Source organism: Larus michahellis, chromosome 8 (genome assembly GCF_964199755.1).
Source record: "Larus michahellis chromosome 8, bLarMic1.1, whole genome shotgun sequence".
In the NCBI taxonomy this organism is placed as follows: Eukaryota; Metazoa; Chordata; class Aves; order Charadriiformes; family Laridae; genus Larus; species Larus michahellis.
Genome location: NC_133903.1, coordinates 46,993,754 through 47,010,703, shown reverse-complemented (window position 1 = coordinate 47,010,703; position 16,950 = coordinate 46,993,754). Strand labels below are relative to the sequence as shown.

Genomic DNA, 16,950 nt, shown 5'->3' with positions numbered 1-16,950 from the left:
GTCTGTCTCTCCATCCAACCGCTAGCCTAAAAGCCTCTTCCCCAAACTGGGAGCACATTATCTAAATAGGATCTCTGTTTTTGCAGCATGGTAGCTGGGGGGATGGAGGCAGGCTGCTCTCTCCATCCCCATAAAACAGAGGAGTAGAGCAAAAACGTGCTTCGTACAGAGTCAGCAAGTCCCTGGGAGAAGGATGGAAGAGATTCCATTGAAGTAGGGCAGAAATTTCCATGGCTCAGGAAACTGAAATAGCCCAGTATCATCCTGTGCTGCAGCTGGAGTGGGGGAAAGACCCCCCTGACCAGTGACAAGCCCAAGCCCTTTCCGCCTGCTCTGCTCCCCAAGTCAAATGAGAAAAGGTAGGGAGCAGAGACCTCCCCATCCCTCACGTGACGCTCCTCCCGTCTCACCCAAGAGCGCCGACTCTGTCTGGTGCTTATCTGGAAATACCAGGAATCTTACACAGCACTGATACCACGGCAGCTCCCAGACATTTATACACACCAGACAGGCACTTCACATCTCATTACAGTTAACAATACTAAAAAAAAAACAGGTGATAGACTCGCGGTGAAAATAATTTAAGTTACTTTAAATCGCTAAAGAATTTTCCTTATATACGTGTCTTGAACGTTTGGGTTTTGTTTGTTTTTGTTTTTTTTTTAAAGAAACACTCATTGGCTGAAAAAGGTCACTAGGGAATGATAATATTGCTCAAAAACTCTTGGAAGTTGGATATACCAAATGTTTTGGAAGTACTGTAATAAACCCAGCATAACAACCGCCGCATCTCTTGCCGCGGAGCCACGGCTGGCAGGACCACAGGCACCAGTGAAAGGCCAATTGACTTCAGCAGCCACATTTTTTTCATTTAAAATTCACTTGCTTTCAAAGAAACCTTACTTGACATTCAACAGAAACTTTTTAAAGCAATTTCCATCAAGTGTTTTATTCAATTTCTAACAATGACATAAAAATTTTAAAAATGAAATAGGCACAAAAAATATGACGTTTAGTCTTTAGTCTTACTGTCAAAATAGCTCGTGTCATCCTCAGATTCCAACTGCGGGATGAATTCAGCTTTCTGCCGAAGTAATCCATTCCAGTCCAAATCTTTAAAGAACCGATGCTGTTTCACTTCAAAGGCACTACCTGAAATAAGCATCTTTTATTGCAAAGTATTTCTTTCAGCATTTGCATAAAAAGAAAAACAAACCTTAAAAGCACTGAGAGCCTAAGAGAATGTACCCGAGTACATTTAAGTCACACATTTTTCAGGAATTTTGAGACACGACTTATCCTTTTACCAAAGTGGTGATGCACGATGAAATCTGAACAAGATTTCCTCCTTCCCACCCCCTCTTCCTGTTTAATGACAACACATGACTCAACTGGCTGGAAGACGGCATCTGCTGTTACGCTCCACAGCAAGTTGCAAGATTAAGAACTAATTAACATCTTAATTTAAAATTTCCAAACTCTAAATATCATCTAAATAAAGAGAGCAAACTCAGAAAGGTACTTAGCATGTGCATGGCTCCACTCTCATTAATAAACTCATTCAATGTGCTTAAAACAAGGCAGGGGCTTACATATCTTCCTGAATTAGTATCTTTTGTTATTAACCTCAGAATCTTGGCTACCCAGAAGGAAAAACTAAGGATTGTCTGTCTACTAGTATATGCATTTTTTCCCAAATGAAATTAATATTCATAAAAGATACTACTGTCTTTTTAAAAAAAGAAAATAGCAGAGGAAAAGAGATAAAAGGTTTGCTGAGTGCCAGTGGCACTACGAGATGCCAAGTGGAACAGCAGCCTCAGCACTACAGGTATGTAAGAAATCAAAAAAATCAGTCCATCTACTCATTTTATAAGGCAAGAACCTCTACCTCTTTTCCATGACAGCAACATCTTTCAAGTACATGTATTTGAAGTAAAGAAGAACATGTGAAAACCATCTGATATCATTATTAATTCATGATCTATTCATCACCCTTGTGCGCACGTGTGTTAAGTCTGCTGAGTACATGTGCCTTTTGGAATTGTTATATATGTAAGTTTTTATTTTATCCCTAAAGTGTAGTTTCCAATTGAAAATCCAAAATTAAATCAGATAAATTAAACAGACTGTGCTGTAAAGCTGCAGTGTCACACAAATGATTTTAAAACAAGAGCACAGCTAGAGATTATTTATGGTTATTTACTATCAGGAAATGAGAAGTGTTGACTTGTTAAACTTTAAATCTGACATTATCATACAGAAAGATTGACATACACATCTGACTTTGCCAAAGAGATTATCAGACTTTGCTGTATGTTTGGAGAATTCTACAGTCCAGGCCTCTAGGAACGGGAAAGTTCTCGTGCGTTTGATTACACCCAGGAGTTCACATCCATGTAGGGGATTGAGCCCCTACTCAAAGAGAACTTCAAAGAAATCTGATTATGAACTGTTCAAATGGAGACACTACCCTCAAGCATTTAATGGAACAGCACAAATTTGAGAAGTTATGTTGCCAAACTGACAGTGCTCCTTTCTTGTTTCCCAAACGAGGCAGTCACATCTGTCTGACTCAGGTACAATCTACACTCTCAGAGCTTCATCACACAGGATTCACTGAATGCAGCATAAACTGTTCCCCAGCCCTAGACGAGCATTTTTCAACATGGGCGGGCATGCATCACTGGCAAGGCAGCTTCTTTTCCTGCTTCAGTACTTTTCTACACGCAAGGCTCCTACCTGTTCCCATTCTTTCCAGAGGATTTTGGCGGAGAAGCTTAGAAATGAGGTCCTGGGCATCTGGTGGCAGTGCATCATCACCTTCTGGCCAGGCAATTTCATCTGGGGACAAAAAGAGACTTGACATTTTCTACCAGCTTCATGACCAATTTGAATAACCATTCACATTCCTATACTGTAAAACGCAGCGTTCGGTACTGCCCCAGAATCGTAAATACCTTGAATTCAGCAGCTTGCATACTTAATATAATTCAAGCATTGACATTTTCCAAAATGCATAAAATTCAGCGTCAGCTAAAGCTGCTGTCAATCCAAGCAGTGCTTGTGGAGAAAAAAAGCATTAAGAACTCTATTAATAAAGTATGAAATGGGGCTTCCATGACAATCCATAAACAAAGACACTGACAATACTGTGGCTGTATCTCGTGCCCGCACATTCCACACTCGTTACACTTGGAACAGAGAGAACAATTCACAGGTAACGATTTCATGCATCATATTTAGTTCTTTGCTGAAATTTGCTTTTTACAAAGGACATTTGCCAAGCGTGTTAAAAATTTACTGTTTCAGAAAGCATTCCCAATAGGAAATGTTTTCACTGGCATATTCACTGAGAGAACACAAAGCAATTGTTTGTCCAGCTCCAAGCAGGACAGGTTTAAAAAGCCACAAGACATAAAGGTACCGAATACAACGGTTTCAATGTGTTTTGCTTAGAATTTCCCTTTTATTTCATTTATACAGCCATTAGTAATTGACTGAAATCTGCACCTACAGAATCAATAACCAAAATCAGAATTAGACCAGTTGGCGGCTGCTCCTCTCATATTCTCCATCATTTAAGTTAAAAGACAGAACAAAAAAATCCCCAAATATTTTTCCCCAATCCCACAAGGGTTTGCATGACTCCCACATCATGCGCAATGACAGAGCTATCTAGCAAGATGTTAAGCGACTCAACCACTTCCGATAGCTGGAATCAGATGGATGCTACTTTGGCACAGAAAGGTAAATATTTTAAAATGAAACCCCATTATTTTATACCTAGTTTTTCCTGACTAAACTGTGGATCCTTGGTATTTTCAAGGTTTTACTTCATGGCACACTTCAAAACCCCTTCAGAACCAGCACAGAAACGTACCACTGATCACTTGTCCAAACAGCTCCTCAGGAGTGTCCCCAAAGAACGGGACGCAGCCGACTAGAAACTCGTACAAGATAACTCCCATGGCCCACCAGTCCACGGGCTTCCCATAGCCCTGGCGCAGGATCACTTCTGGCGCAATGTATTCCGGAGTCCCACAGACCTCAAAAGAAACACACGAGAAAGCAATAAACCTATGAATTGCCAAATTCACATCAAAGCTTATTTTTGTTCTTTTTTTTTTTTTTTTTTACTTTTCCCCCTCAGAGCTTTACAAGGAATGTTTTACCACTAACCCCTTTATGCTGTGAACTACTTCCACGGAGCAAGAGTCTATCTATGATGAACACATGACCCACACAGAACTGACACCACACACTACGCGATGTTCCTAGTGTGGACATGCCAGCTAAGTAGGTTCTTTGGTGCACGTATAGTAAAGCATATGGGAAAAACGCGTATTCCGTGAGTATAGATCTGTCTGCTTGATGGATGTCTACTGGCACAGCTACAGCTATCAGGAGCTGAGTTTTGACAAACCTCTCACACCTCGGTGCTAGCAGAATTTAGTTTCACAGATGCAGAATTAGCAGCACAGCATGATTACACGCTTCAGCATTTAAACTTGGGAGGTACAGCTGGCACAGCCAATGGCTAAGGAAATCACACTGGAAGTTCTAAGTTGCCTCAGGCTTAGCTTAGAAGCAGCAACAATAACAAAACAGTTGTAAAAAAGAATATAACACTGCGAAGTGCAAGACCATGATCTAGTGACCAAAGAGAGTTCCTGTGAGAAAAGACATCGTTACTCAGAAGCAAAGGAATAGCACAGGATGACGACGAGTTAACACTTGGCGCAGATGAAAAAAAAATAATAAATTCAGCTAGGTATTTCCAGAAGAGAGAAGCATTTTTTAATCCCATTATACAAGGCACTGGTGAGCCTGCATCCAGAACGGTATAGTTCCTGTCAACGATGCACAGGAAATATCAACTCAAGCTGGAAGAGGTGCATGGAAGAGCTATTCATTCATCAAAAGAAAATCTATCATGTTACCCAGAAGAACTTAGCTGGTTAAGCCTGGCAAAATGAAGGCTAAGGAGAAAAATGACCCTTCGTAAATACCACGGGGATAAAAATCAATGTTTAAGCCATCAGACAAAATTACAAGAAGACACATATAGGAACTTGCCATGAACTTTCTAAGCACCAGAAGGGGGAGACTGTGGAACAACCTTCTAGCAAAATCCATATTACATCCCTAAACCAACTTCTGTTCACACCCGCACTGCTGCCTGGGACAGACTTCCGATATCCTGAAGTAAGAGCTGAACTACATCACTCCAAACAAGTCGAAATAACGAACAACACCAATTTATGCACAAACGTGAGACAGGACTTGCATCTTTTCCTCCCATTCTACAATGCACAGCACGGTGTCGAGGCAGAGAGGGAATGCTACAAACTCTGATCCTATCCTGAGACAGAATCCTGCATCTGATCCCACATCAACAGACAAAATTTTTCAGCTTACCTGCTTGTCCAGGAATTCCCTGGTATCCTTCTCAATGTGTCCCTCATAAAGATTTGTTGTAAGACTCATTAATCCAATTTTAGACAGTCCAAAGTCTGTTAATTTAATGTGACCCATGGAAGTTATCAGGAGACTAGAAGAAAGAGAAGCAGCAAAATAATCCAACATTCAATTAATTTTTTCCCAAAAGCAATTTAAAAAAAAAGAAGAGCCCAAGATAATGCTAAGCAAGTTCTCAGTGTTACGTCCCCATCAAACACCTGGAAGGAACCTCCTACGCAACTGAATATCACAGAGCAGCCAAGGCAACTAGTAATCAGGCTACCTTGTGCCATAATTTCATCAGTAGCAACAGCTTTGAGACAGTATCTGTTCTTCCCACCCCTTCTCAGTGTCTATCTGGTTTCACATCATAGCAAAAGACTCCACAAAATCTCCCACATGTCAGATGCCACTGAAGATCTCTACTGTCTCTAGACCCCATGTCCTCTTGCTTAGGGAGAAAGCCCCCGAAGAACTGGTTCTCTCCCTCCAGCTTCTGAAAAGCTGAAGACTTACTTATCAGGTTTTAAGTCACGGTGAACAATCCCATAATTGTGTAGGTACTCCAATGCCAGAACAGTCTCAGCAAAATACATCCTCGCCATATCAACAGGTAGGGCACCAATGTTCTTGAGAAGGGTAGCACAGTCACCTCCTAGAAAAAAAGTTGCAAATATGGCACAGTGAAACGGCAAATACCAGTAAGAAAGAACAGCTACAGATCTATAATACTAGATTAGTGTAAGTTTCCTAAAGGTTGTCTCTCTCAGCCCTGTTAACCTGAATTCTGAAGCGCTCTCTGCACTCCATCTTGAGCTTCAAGTAACTATTAAAATCTTAGGAAAATTGAGATCCATGTATGTTGCTCAAGAACTGTACAGATGCTGTTTCCAAACCGTAAGCAAGCCTCGAAGAAAGGGCAGTTCATGACGGTTTGGCCTCTCTATAAACATCTTTGTTTTCCACCTTTGAGACACACACTACTTCTGATATACAAGCTTCTTAAAATAGTAAGTAAAAACATCTACAACTACAAACCAGCTCTCCCTACGCATGGAGAGGCAGCCGTGCCTTTGGACACATTGGTAGTAATGAAAATAAGCCTGTGGTCTCCTGATTCAAGCTTCTTAAGGAACACTGGCCACACATTTCATTTGACCTTCATCTCTACTTGCAAATAGGAATTAATATTAAAAATTTTTATGTCAATACATCTGTTTTCATTCCAGTAATTTATCAGAAAGAACACTGATAGAATAACTATAAGCTTATTTCTCACAGACATTCATCCAAGCAAGCAAGCCAGCCATAAGAAATCAATCCTATCCACCAGTGGAAATATAGTGCTTACACTGTGATACAGTGTAGATACAGTGATAAAATAATATCAAATAATAGTCCAAAGAATAAGCAAAACAAATAAAAACCAGCATACAATAACACTGTATTTTTAAAAAGGCTGCTAAAGAACTAAGAGTGCGTTGCTTGGTGACGTTTCTTAACTGTCTTTTTCTAACCGTAATGCCAAGCAAACGCGGTATGGATCTAGCCATGCCATCCCACAGGAGAGCGGGAGGATTTCTTTCCAGGGAAGACTGGAAAGTTCGTGCTGACTTCTGACCCCAGCAGTTTTCTCCATGTGGCTTTACGTTTCCTCAGCTCCACTGCAATCATGTTGTATTAGTCACAGGGATTCACAAATGGAGTATCTCCTTACGCTAAACTGTGCTAGCGGTAAATGACTCATTTCTCCGGCTCAGCCCAAGCAGTCCATATATTCCTCCCTAAAAGGGCACCACGACCTCCCCTGCGACTGCAGGGCTGACTGAGCTCACTTTCCGTGAAGAAAGGAGTAGCACACGCATGAGAAGGTCTTCCTGTTTATTGTGTTCAGAGCAGTGCCCTGACCAGTCTTACGGAGAAAAGTACACATAAGTCACTTGGAAATGTCATCCCTTACGAGGAGACACCCTGCACACACACTACACATCCATCCTACCCAAGGCCCCTTTGCAGGTGTAGATAATGACAACCATACCTTCCACATACTCCATAACCATGCACAGGTGGCGCTTGGTCTCAAAGGAGCAGAACATGCTGACCACAAAGGGGTTCTCAGCAAACGTCAAGATATCTCTTTCCACAAAAGCCTGCTGGATCTGGTTTCTCAAAATTAGGTTCTGTTTGTTGATCTTCTTCATGGCAAAACGCTGACGGGTGGTCTTGTGTCGCACCAAATACACCGCTCTAGAAAACCACATACCAAGAGGAAAAGTTCCATTTTCAGTTCAAACTGGTTTGGGGGATTTTTTTTTTTTTTTTTTTTTTTAAAAACAGTGATGGTAACTATTTTGGATAGATCCTGACAGACTTATCTGTGACTCCATAAAATCCCACTTCAGTGCCAAGCTCCCCTAGAAAAAGAAGGAACCCCATGATGTTTCTTTCAAAATCTACTCTGCCTTCTTGAATTAAGCAGCATTTTCAATGACGCGACTAGCGAGATATTTCAGACACAAATGTCCCAAACTTCTTTAAGCATCATTGCAGAGGCATGTATTTTTCAACACTACAGTCACCATTTCACTTAAAAAATTGTCCAAAACATATGGAATCAGCACAATTTCTTTCCAAGCTCCATAAAATTAATTTGACGCAACACTGTCGCGAGGGATTTCCTTCAGTAAAGTATCTCTTACATTTCTATCATTTGCAGATCATTAGATTCCTGCACATTAATAATACAGTTTGCAAATAAAATTTTCATCCAGTTTGCCTGCCTTATTGAATCAGTACTTGTTTCCTTTTCTCTGGAGTATATTACATTTAACATGGTACTGTGTCTCACCAGCAGCTGGCTATAAAATACACCCAGTATAAAGATAGATATGAGTAACCGCAAAACTACCACCTCTCTCCCCTTTTTTCAAAGTTACATTTAAATCATGGGGCCTGTACAGAAACATAACCGAAAAATGTATAAACTCTTCTTGTCTAACAATGTGCCTCTTTGACCTGCTCCGTCATGTCTTCACTGACTAAAAAAATATGCTTACACTTTTTCCACATATAATTTTCAAAAAATGAGTTGCTGTTAACTAAGCAGCCACTTCAAACAAAACACTCAAGCACATGTTCAGGTTTTGCTGTTATGGCCCACTGAATATCACTGCTTTTCAGTTACAACCTAATGACTGTCACTGGTAAGGATTTATGAATTGCAAAGAGTCAGGAACCGTCTTTAAAATTCCGGATAGGTTTGTATCAGCGGTTAAAATTTTAACTGACCATATTCATTCTGGATTCTTCAATGGATAATAAAATCTAATAGCAATTTCACTGTATTACTTCTCACAGTAGATTTGTCCCAATGTAATTTTAGCATTTCTTTTAGTATTTCAAGCGCTCGTGAACAGCCACATGTGTTACATATATAATCTGAATACATGGAAGAATGGAAAAGCATAAACTGCTTCTCCCTCAATATTCTTGCCGTTTCAATGAATCACCAATAACGTTTGCAACTACAGGATTTTACCCTCACTCGCTCAGGCTTTAAACAAACACAAATCACAGGACTTAACCAGACAGCATGAAAGGAAATACAGACTGCCTTGCTAAGCAGTAAGGAAATAGATGCAAAACAATTTTCTCAGACTCATGGAACTACATCTTTTTACTATTACTTAGGAAACCTTACAATAAACTAAGTGACGGTATTTTCCCTAGAGACAATATTTAGGGAAAATGTTTCTGTCATCTCAAGCTACAGTACTGAAGTGTCTATATTTCACCTACCTACCACAAAGAAACGGTGCAGAAATAGTTACCGGAAAACCAGCTTGAAGTCACAGCTAGGAAGGGCTTCAGAAAATTTGCATCAGAGGGATTAGGAATACCATATCCTGAAAGCTTTACTGTAGGGCAACTAATTTTCCTGAGCTGGAAGTAGTGTGCCAGTGCTTCAATGCAACGTAAGGACTTCACAGCAGGAACTACGTCCAGGTACGGGGCTTTTGTCTAAGAAACCCCAAGAAAGTGCAAGAAAATGGCATCTCCCAGAAGAATGCAGAGGACATGACAAGTGTGCAACCTCTGTAAGACTCAAGTAAGATTCATCTATGCTTTGGACCCAACAAAAAACAGTCGTTTGCCAAACTGTGCTATAGCCCTTCCCTGGGTTGGACAATAATAGTATTTTCTTCTAAAGCAAAGTCTGAAAAAGCCTTACCCATAAGCACCATTACTGATCAGTTTAATAGTTTCAAACTCTTCTTCGGATGGAGTTTTCTTTGACTGGACAGAGGCCCCACGGCTCTGGGGAAAGACAGCAAGAAAATGGAAATCAGGAGCATGAATTACTCCATTCTACACCTCACTTTTTTGTCCTTTTCTTCTTTAAGCAGCTTTCACCCAAACTCAATCCATTTATGAACCACTGGAGTCCTCAGCTTTAGGACAACGGTCTGTATCCAGAGGACCCTTGCAGATTCCCTCCACAATTATTAGCACAATCAGTGGACTATAAGATTCAGGCCTTTCCCCAACATTAAATTTTTAAAATACCAATAAAGTAAACAACTAAGGATTTTAGAAACCTAGTGAGTTATATAGTTAAATTTTCCCAACAGTCCGTTACTAAAGCCAACTCTCTTCAATACCCACCACGTTTTACAAACACAGATATAAAGAATCTCTTCAAATTATTTTTGTTTACAAATCTAAAAAAAAAAAAAAAATCAAAACTTGATGATAATGCCTGTTTGCAACTTTCAAGCATTTCACCACCACAGTACAGAGATTTCCATGTTTTTATGAGCGTATACTCCAGTTTTAACATGCACTTCTAAATGTCAGCACTTTTTTTTTTTTGTAATCAAAATTACTGTGCGTTATAATTAATTCTTCACTGTAGACTACTTCTTTCCAGAGAAAAAAAAGCGCTAGACAGAGTGAGTGTATTACTGCTTTACCTCGACTGAATCATCTGTCTCAGGAGTGTCTGGGCTGTCATAGCTATTCAGCTGGGCCATTTCTGAAAAGAAAGAGGAAAGATTACTCCTAATGATCTCAATCAAACACTATTCTCTTTGTTTATACTAGACAAACAGGATCTTAAAGAGGTGCTTCTAGATGAGGAAGGACATCTTTCCCCCTCTGTAAAAAGCCACCCCAATTATACAGTGATAACCTTTAACATCTTTTAAGCTGTAGGCAGTATTTTATACAAAGATGAATATAATTAATTGTTCCAATTTCAGCCTGACTTATTCTAGGTGGTTTCTATAATAAGTAAAAGCAATAAATGCAAGTTTGGGGAAACCACTAGGCTAGGTAATATTAAAACCTATTCCATGCATATATGTCTGCATATAGCCTGGTGGCACCTCTGTACTCCAGAAAAGAAAAAGCTTTACATTTCAAACAACCTCCCTCCATGAAATGTGTCTTGATTCTGCAAAATGCTGAGCAGCAGCAAACTGGGGAGAAAGTCAGTTAGTTTAGGCTACTCAGCTCTCTTAGGAGATGCTACAAACTTTGCCAAACCAAATCCTACATTAACTACCAGTCTCTGCGCAGACATCAGTGACATTTCTGGGTGCCCTCCTTACAGAAAGGAAATAATGCACCTTGACATCTCCACACATTTCTAAAGAAAATTTGACTTTAGTAAGGGGAATTAGTGATGGAAAGGTTCTCTCCCATGACAGGGATCAAAGGAAATTTCTCTTTAATGTCAGATTTCAACAAATGCTATTAAATTGCATTTAGCAATCTTTGGTAGAAATTTTCCCGAAGAGCTTTTCACTTGAAGTCAACCTGTCACTGTCATTCTGGTAAACACCATAGAAGTTAAACTAGTCCTATCCAGACGACTAATTTATGCTAAAATTATGCTCTCCTGAGAAAACAAAAAGTACGGTTCAATTGCTGAAATATTCTGCAGTAACCTCCGGTCTCTGTCACACTTTCTATTGTTGCTGAGCAAGTCGTGCATGCTCACAAAACTTGTCATAGGAGAAGAGATGCAGCTAGCAAAGTGCCAGGCAGAGATAGCAACTCTCAAATTCCAAAGTAAGGATGTTCTGGGCCTCTGTACGATTACAGCATCGTCAATTTACCATATGCAATTCTGGGACCTAGCAGAAAAGCCGCCACTGTCTTCTAAAGCATTACTCTCTTTTGGTTTTGCTGCTATGCAAGATGTAAAAACACAATCTCATCTCCACCTAAAAATTCATGCTAGTCCTCGTTTCTCATGGAAAATCACAACAAACACGCTTTTCCCAGAGAAGACAACAAAGTGGAATGACAGGATACTTTCCAACCAGGCCACAGCAAGCAGGCAGGTCAGAAAAGTAACGGGTAAATTTACTTTCACTGTCCAACAGCACAAAGAAAACAGTTAAATCATAAAGCCATTTTCTAACATTGTTTCAGCTATAATACAGGGAGACATTATTAACATCATAAGTAAAGAACTGTCACTGTTGATGTGCGATCCTTACCCCAGCAACGCTCCTTTGAGACATGAGGCTGGAAAGGACAGTCTAGAATTTGACAGCAAACAAGAAAATAAGGAAAAATGGCCTTGAAATTAAACCAATAAAATAAAAGCCTCCTTCAGCTATGTAGTGACCAGGAGATCTGGTTATCCTTTCAAGCAGTTTGGAGAGTACAAAACAAGAGTTCTCACCCTCCAGGGGATCCCTGGTGAGTCCCAACTGGCTGATAATATAACGAGGAATGTCGCATTTAATTCCTTGCCCTTCCTTGGCATGGCCTTCTGCAGCTTCTAGCAAATGGTAGAACTCTTCAGGATCGAACTCCTACAGCAAGGTGGTGAGAGAGACAGAGAGAGGTACATGATTCAGCTCAACAGTTACAAAAGGTTTCTCCCCCGTGTAGGAGATTCTTCAGAAACATCTGAAGTTAATTCTGGGCTCAGCAGTGATGTGAAACATTTGCAGTTACAACAAGCAAGACAACGCGTACCGCCCTGCTCTGCAAAAATGACAGACATTTACAGCCTGCCGGACGTCCACTGGCTTAGATCTGCAAATCAAAACAGGACAAGGACTGCAGGGACTTTTTATGAACCAAACACAGGCTATCGGATAATACGGTCATGATAACGTAAGCACCAATGCAGACACACCTCCCGACTCCGTCACACTGAGATGGGCCAGGGAAAGGTCTGTGAGGAGGACTGAGGTGCCTTCTCCTGCCACCTCTGTCTGACAGGTGAGTTAAGCCAATATAAACCTCTCCGGCTTTCAAATGTCACTTCTGATCAAACCATACACCCAATCTGCTTCTGTAACTGTCCCGACCTTAGCAATTGCTAATTAAATTATTAATAAAACAGCAATTGCTATTTTATCAGCAGAGAAGACTTCACTTTCTATATAAGAAATACTGCTGCAGTATTCCTTGTACTATACAGTACAGGATCATCTTATCAACTCAGTCGTGGTGTACGTGGTCTCTAAGGCAAGGTAAGGTTATAAGGTGTGATCTCCTTTACTAGACTAACAGATACAGTTGGAAATAAAAGACAAGCTTCTGGCAGCTGGAGCACCCTGCTTAGAAGCAAGTTCACTAGTTACCTTTAACTGTCCCCTACAAACCTCATCCTTCGCCTGCAACAAGCAGCCTTGCCAAGGCTCTTCAAAAACTTTTTCTAGTGAAATGTGAGGATAAAACGGGAAGAGTGACAGTGTACAGCTGTGAGGGCATCGGAAAAGAAGCGCCAGGAATGTGCTCAGCAGCGTAAGGGAAAAGAGAGCACAGAACTGCAAACAAGAAAAACAAATGTGATGACGTAAATACATTTGAACGCTTAGAGAAACAGAGAAAAGACGCACTTTTTCTTGATTGCTTTAAGCAATGCTGCTTAGACACGTGCTGTCACCAAAGACAGCAACAATGTAAGAAAGCAAATTCCTTCCTAACTCTGCTGGAAAAGGATTCATCAGTTGCCTCAGAATTGTCAGAGAGCAGGAGCCAGACCAGCGAGGACCACGGGAGAGAGATGGTCAACGTATTGCACTACTGGAGGAGTGGAGTGGCGTGAGGGAAGAACTCTTCAAGATACAACTGTAGGTCTTTTATTGGTGAGTGAATGACAAAAGAAAAAAGGTCTGGTGACAAAAAATTCCAACATACAAAAAACTAAGAAATTAAACAAATTCCAACTCTGTCTTCTTTTTAGTAGATTTATTTAATCATCTGAAAACAGTTTTACTTAAATGGAGAAGAATGATCCCTACTAAGCAGAAGCAAATGCTATGGAAAAATAATCTGGAAAAAAAATAAATTACATCCCAAAAGATGGTTTCAGTGATGCAAAACCCACATCATTATTATTTTCTTGAAGCCTGAGAGACTCAGTCCATAAATAAACCTTTCACAGTCCAACAGGTTATACAAAGACTGAAGCCAAATAACTGAAGTTTAAAACACTTCACCCAGTTAAAACAATCACAACCACCACAACCACTGCCTATATGGTCAGTTATTTCATTTACAAGGAAGAAATAAGAATGAGCTGTGTTACTAAAATTAACATTAATATTAAATCTTAGAATATTTGTTTATAAATTCACAAACAATGAAGCCAGACGTTAAATTACCAAAAAAATATTTTTTTAAAAAGAAGAAATTTAGTTCTCAAGCTGTTTAAATGGTAGACTATCCATTGCTATATTTCGTGTTCTTTTAAAGGATAAAAGGGACATTAATACTTTAGTCTTCATGTCAGCATAATAAAATCTATATATGGAAAAAATTGCAAGAAAGGCAATCAAGGTTAAACAAGCAGGACAGACTAATATACAGATACAAATACTATTTTTATACTTTGAAGTCTAGCCACTTCATTGTCAAGGTTGTCACTACATGCTTTGGAGTTCATTACTCAAATCCCAATGAGTTTACGGCCTCCACCTGCTCCCACCTCACTTTGCAGAACATCAGGTGCAGAAGATCATGGAGGAACCTGGAGACCTATTGATTTGCAGCTAAAAACTGGCTTGAGTTTGGATCTGCTTGCAGGTATGGAGATGGGTTCATAAAACTTACTGAGGTTTCATGCCTTCCGAGATGATGTGTTACTAGTAAAGCATACGCAAGAATAAATGACAACGGCGAACACCGCATATACAAACACAATAAGCTTAAATTTAGTTGTCTTCTTCATTGCCTTCACTTCCAAAGGATATTTTGAATAAGGGCTAAAAGATAACTGGAGTCACAAAACCGCTCTAAATCACAAAAGTAGTTTTGAAAGCCAAAGAATTCCCAGTCTGAATGGAATTGTGTCCAGGATTTTCACTGTAATCTAGTGGAGACTTCTTCAACAAGTCTAGGCATCCATATTTCCAGCTGTGTAGCCTACTTCATCATCACTAACAACCGTCTTCCTTGCGCTATTGGGTTCACAGTAAAGCGATCCATGTGACAGTCATGGAGGAGGAATAAGGGAACCCTCAAAAGTCTATTGGTATTTTCACCAGTACCTCAGCAGATGTTTTCAAAAGCTGACATCATTAGAAACATTGAACTACTCTTGTCTACTTTGACAAAGAAAGCTCTGAAAAAACTCATTTACCGGCTAGTGACTCCAGTGGTAAAAGTCAGCCCTGTGCACGCTGCCCAGAATGTGCTTCAGTTGTTAACTGCACATATATATCCAGCCACAGATTCCTCATTTAGCCAACTTCTTTAATGTCCCAATCAGATGTACCTTCTTTGTCATTTTTATGTGCAGAAAGAACCACTACATTGTGAGCTTCGACCTCTCATGTAACACAAGCCAAGGAATTTCATCCTGCTATTTCCTAAGTTTCTACTGCAGGTTTGTGACACCTTCTCCAGCCCTCAAACAATTTTTTGTGACTCTTCCCTACGCTTTCACCAATTTTTCCAACACCCTTTTAAAATAGTGCCACGGATCTGACACTGAACCCCTATAACCAATAATCACCACAACACTGTGCACACCAGAGCCCTGAACATCTCGTTCCATATATATTCAAGAACTATATTAGCCGTCTTGCTGTGGAATCACAGTGAGAATGCATGTTTAGGCTGCATAAGTATTTTTGGAGTCGCACGACTTCAGGACACAGCAGCCTATTTCATTGGGATGGCCTATACACTTTTCACCATATCCTAGAGTTAAATAAAAGAATATGGTCTTACTAGCCAGAGCAAGTTGTTGAAAAAAAAGCAATGAGACTTGCTTTTCCATATAATTCCAGTAACATTGAAAAGGATTTGAACCACACGCTTCCAAATCTGCTTGGATCTCTCACTTGCCTATCCCTCTTTGTTCACAGCTGGAAAACCTGACATGATGTTTCTCTGCAATTGCTGGGTCTACAGTAAGAGTTTGAGTCCAAGAACCCTAACATCATCTATATCATGGACAAGAACTTCTTCCTTAGTGACAGCTCTTTCTTAGCACGGTTCTCTGGGCACCGTATGCACACCATACACGTACACACTCTTCACTGAACCTACTCAAAACACGAGGAAAATCAGGTGGCATCAAGTAGCATGAAATGATGTCAACAGCTACATCTGCCCCCTCAGCCATAAACTTTATACTAAAATATAATTAAGCTGCTGTTGCAGCTGACACTTCATTGGAAAGACAGTTCTATATTAATGCAAAAGACATTTAGTACTTCTTTTTGTAAAATATTGATTTATTTTTCATCAATGCTTTTATGAGAATTTAAAGCTTTCTCTTGAAGGCTTTGTGCTCCTTATCTCCCCAAACACACACCAGACTCTTTAGATCATACACGTATTCTCCCAAGGACCAAACCTACCAGGCACTCAAGCAGCCGAGCTGGACGTGCAATGATAATCATCAGCTTCTTCACAAGTTGGGTAACGAAGGCAACCTCGGAGCTCTCGGATCGCTCGTGGGCCTGCGGAGAGCAGAACATCACATTATGGTCCTAGCGGTGAACTCTTCATTTTTATGTCAGATGCTGAACGCGGAGCAATCACCAGCTCAGCAACTGTAATTCAGCAGCAAAGGCATGACTGAGTCAGAGCAGGCAACGATCTCCGCTCATCCAAAGATGCTAAGTTACATACAGCTTTTCCATTACAGCTGACTCCTTTTATCACGCAAGAGATATTTCAAAGGCTCTATTTGCATCATACCACCTATCAATTGTATTAGATCTGATGTGCTTTTATTTTATTTTTTAAAATGAAACTAGGAATACTGGTTTTTATCAATTTTACCTTCCACATGATACTGACGTCTAGATGATTACTAACAGCCACACATATTTCTAGGCTTTACTTTCATTTAGAATTTGAACTACTACTGTTCATCATCAAGAAAAACCTGACCTTTAATTTCTCTTTATTTATTTTTATAAATCCCAGTGAACAACTACAGCATTGTATTGTATTCTATGTAAGACCAAGCACATGAGCAAAGCAAAGAGCATATAGAAA

General features: G+C 40.0%; 1 protein-coding gene across 7 annotated transcripts in view; it reads right to left on the bottom strand.

The window, feature by feature from the left end:
• Window positions 1-16,950, bottom strand: part of MAST2 (microtubule associated serine/threonine kinase 2) — a 195,115-nt gene that overhangs the window by 17,777 nt on the left and 160,388 nt on the right. For all 7 annotated transcript variants that reach the window (XM_074596793.1, XM_074596794.1, XM_074596796.1 and 4 more), the window contains 10 exons: window positions 16,305-16,406; window positions 12,161-12,293; window positions 10,437-10,498; window positions 9,695-9,780; window positions 7,502-7,710; window positions 5,980-6,118; window positions 5,422-5,554; window positions 3,884-4,049; window positions 2,743-2,844; window positions 1,030-1,152 (listed from right to left, as the gene is read on the bottom strand). In XM_074596793.1, the coding sequence (XP_074452894.1) occupies window positions 1,030-1,152; window positions 2,743-2,844; window positions 3,884-4,049; window positions 5,422-5,554; window positions 5,980-6,118; window positions 7,502-7,710; window positions 9,695-9,780; window positions 10,437-10,498; window positions 12,161-12,293; window positions 16,305-16,406 (1,255 nt within the window). The remainder of the gene's footprint in view (window positions 1-1,029; window positions 1,153-2,742; window positions 2,845-3,883; window positions 4,050-5,421; window positions 5,555-5,979; window positions 6,119-7,501; window positions 7,711-9,694; window positions 9,781-10,436; window positions 10,499-12,160; window positions 12,294-16,304; window positions 16,407-16,950) is intronic.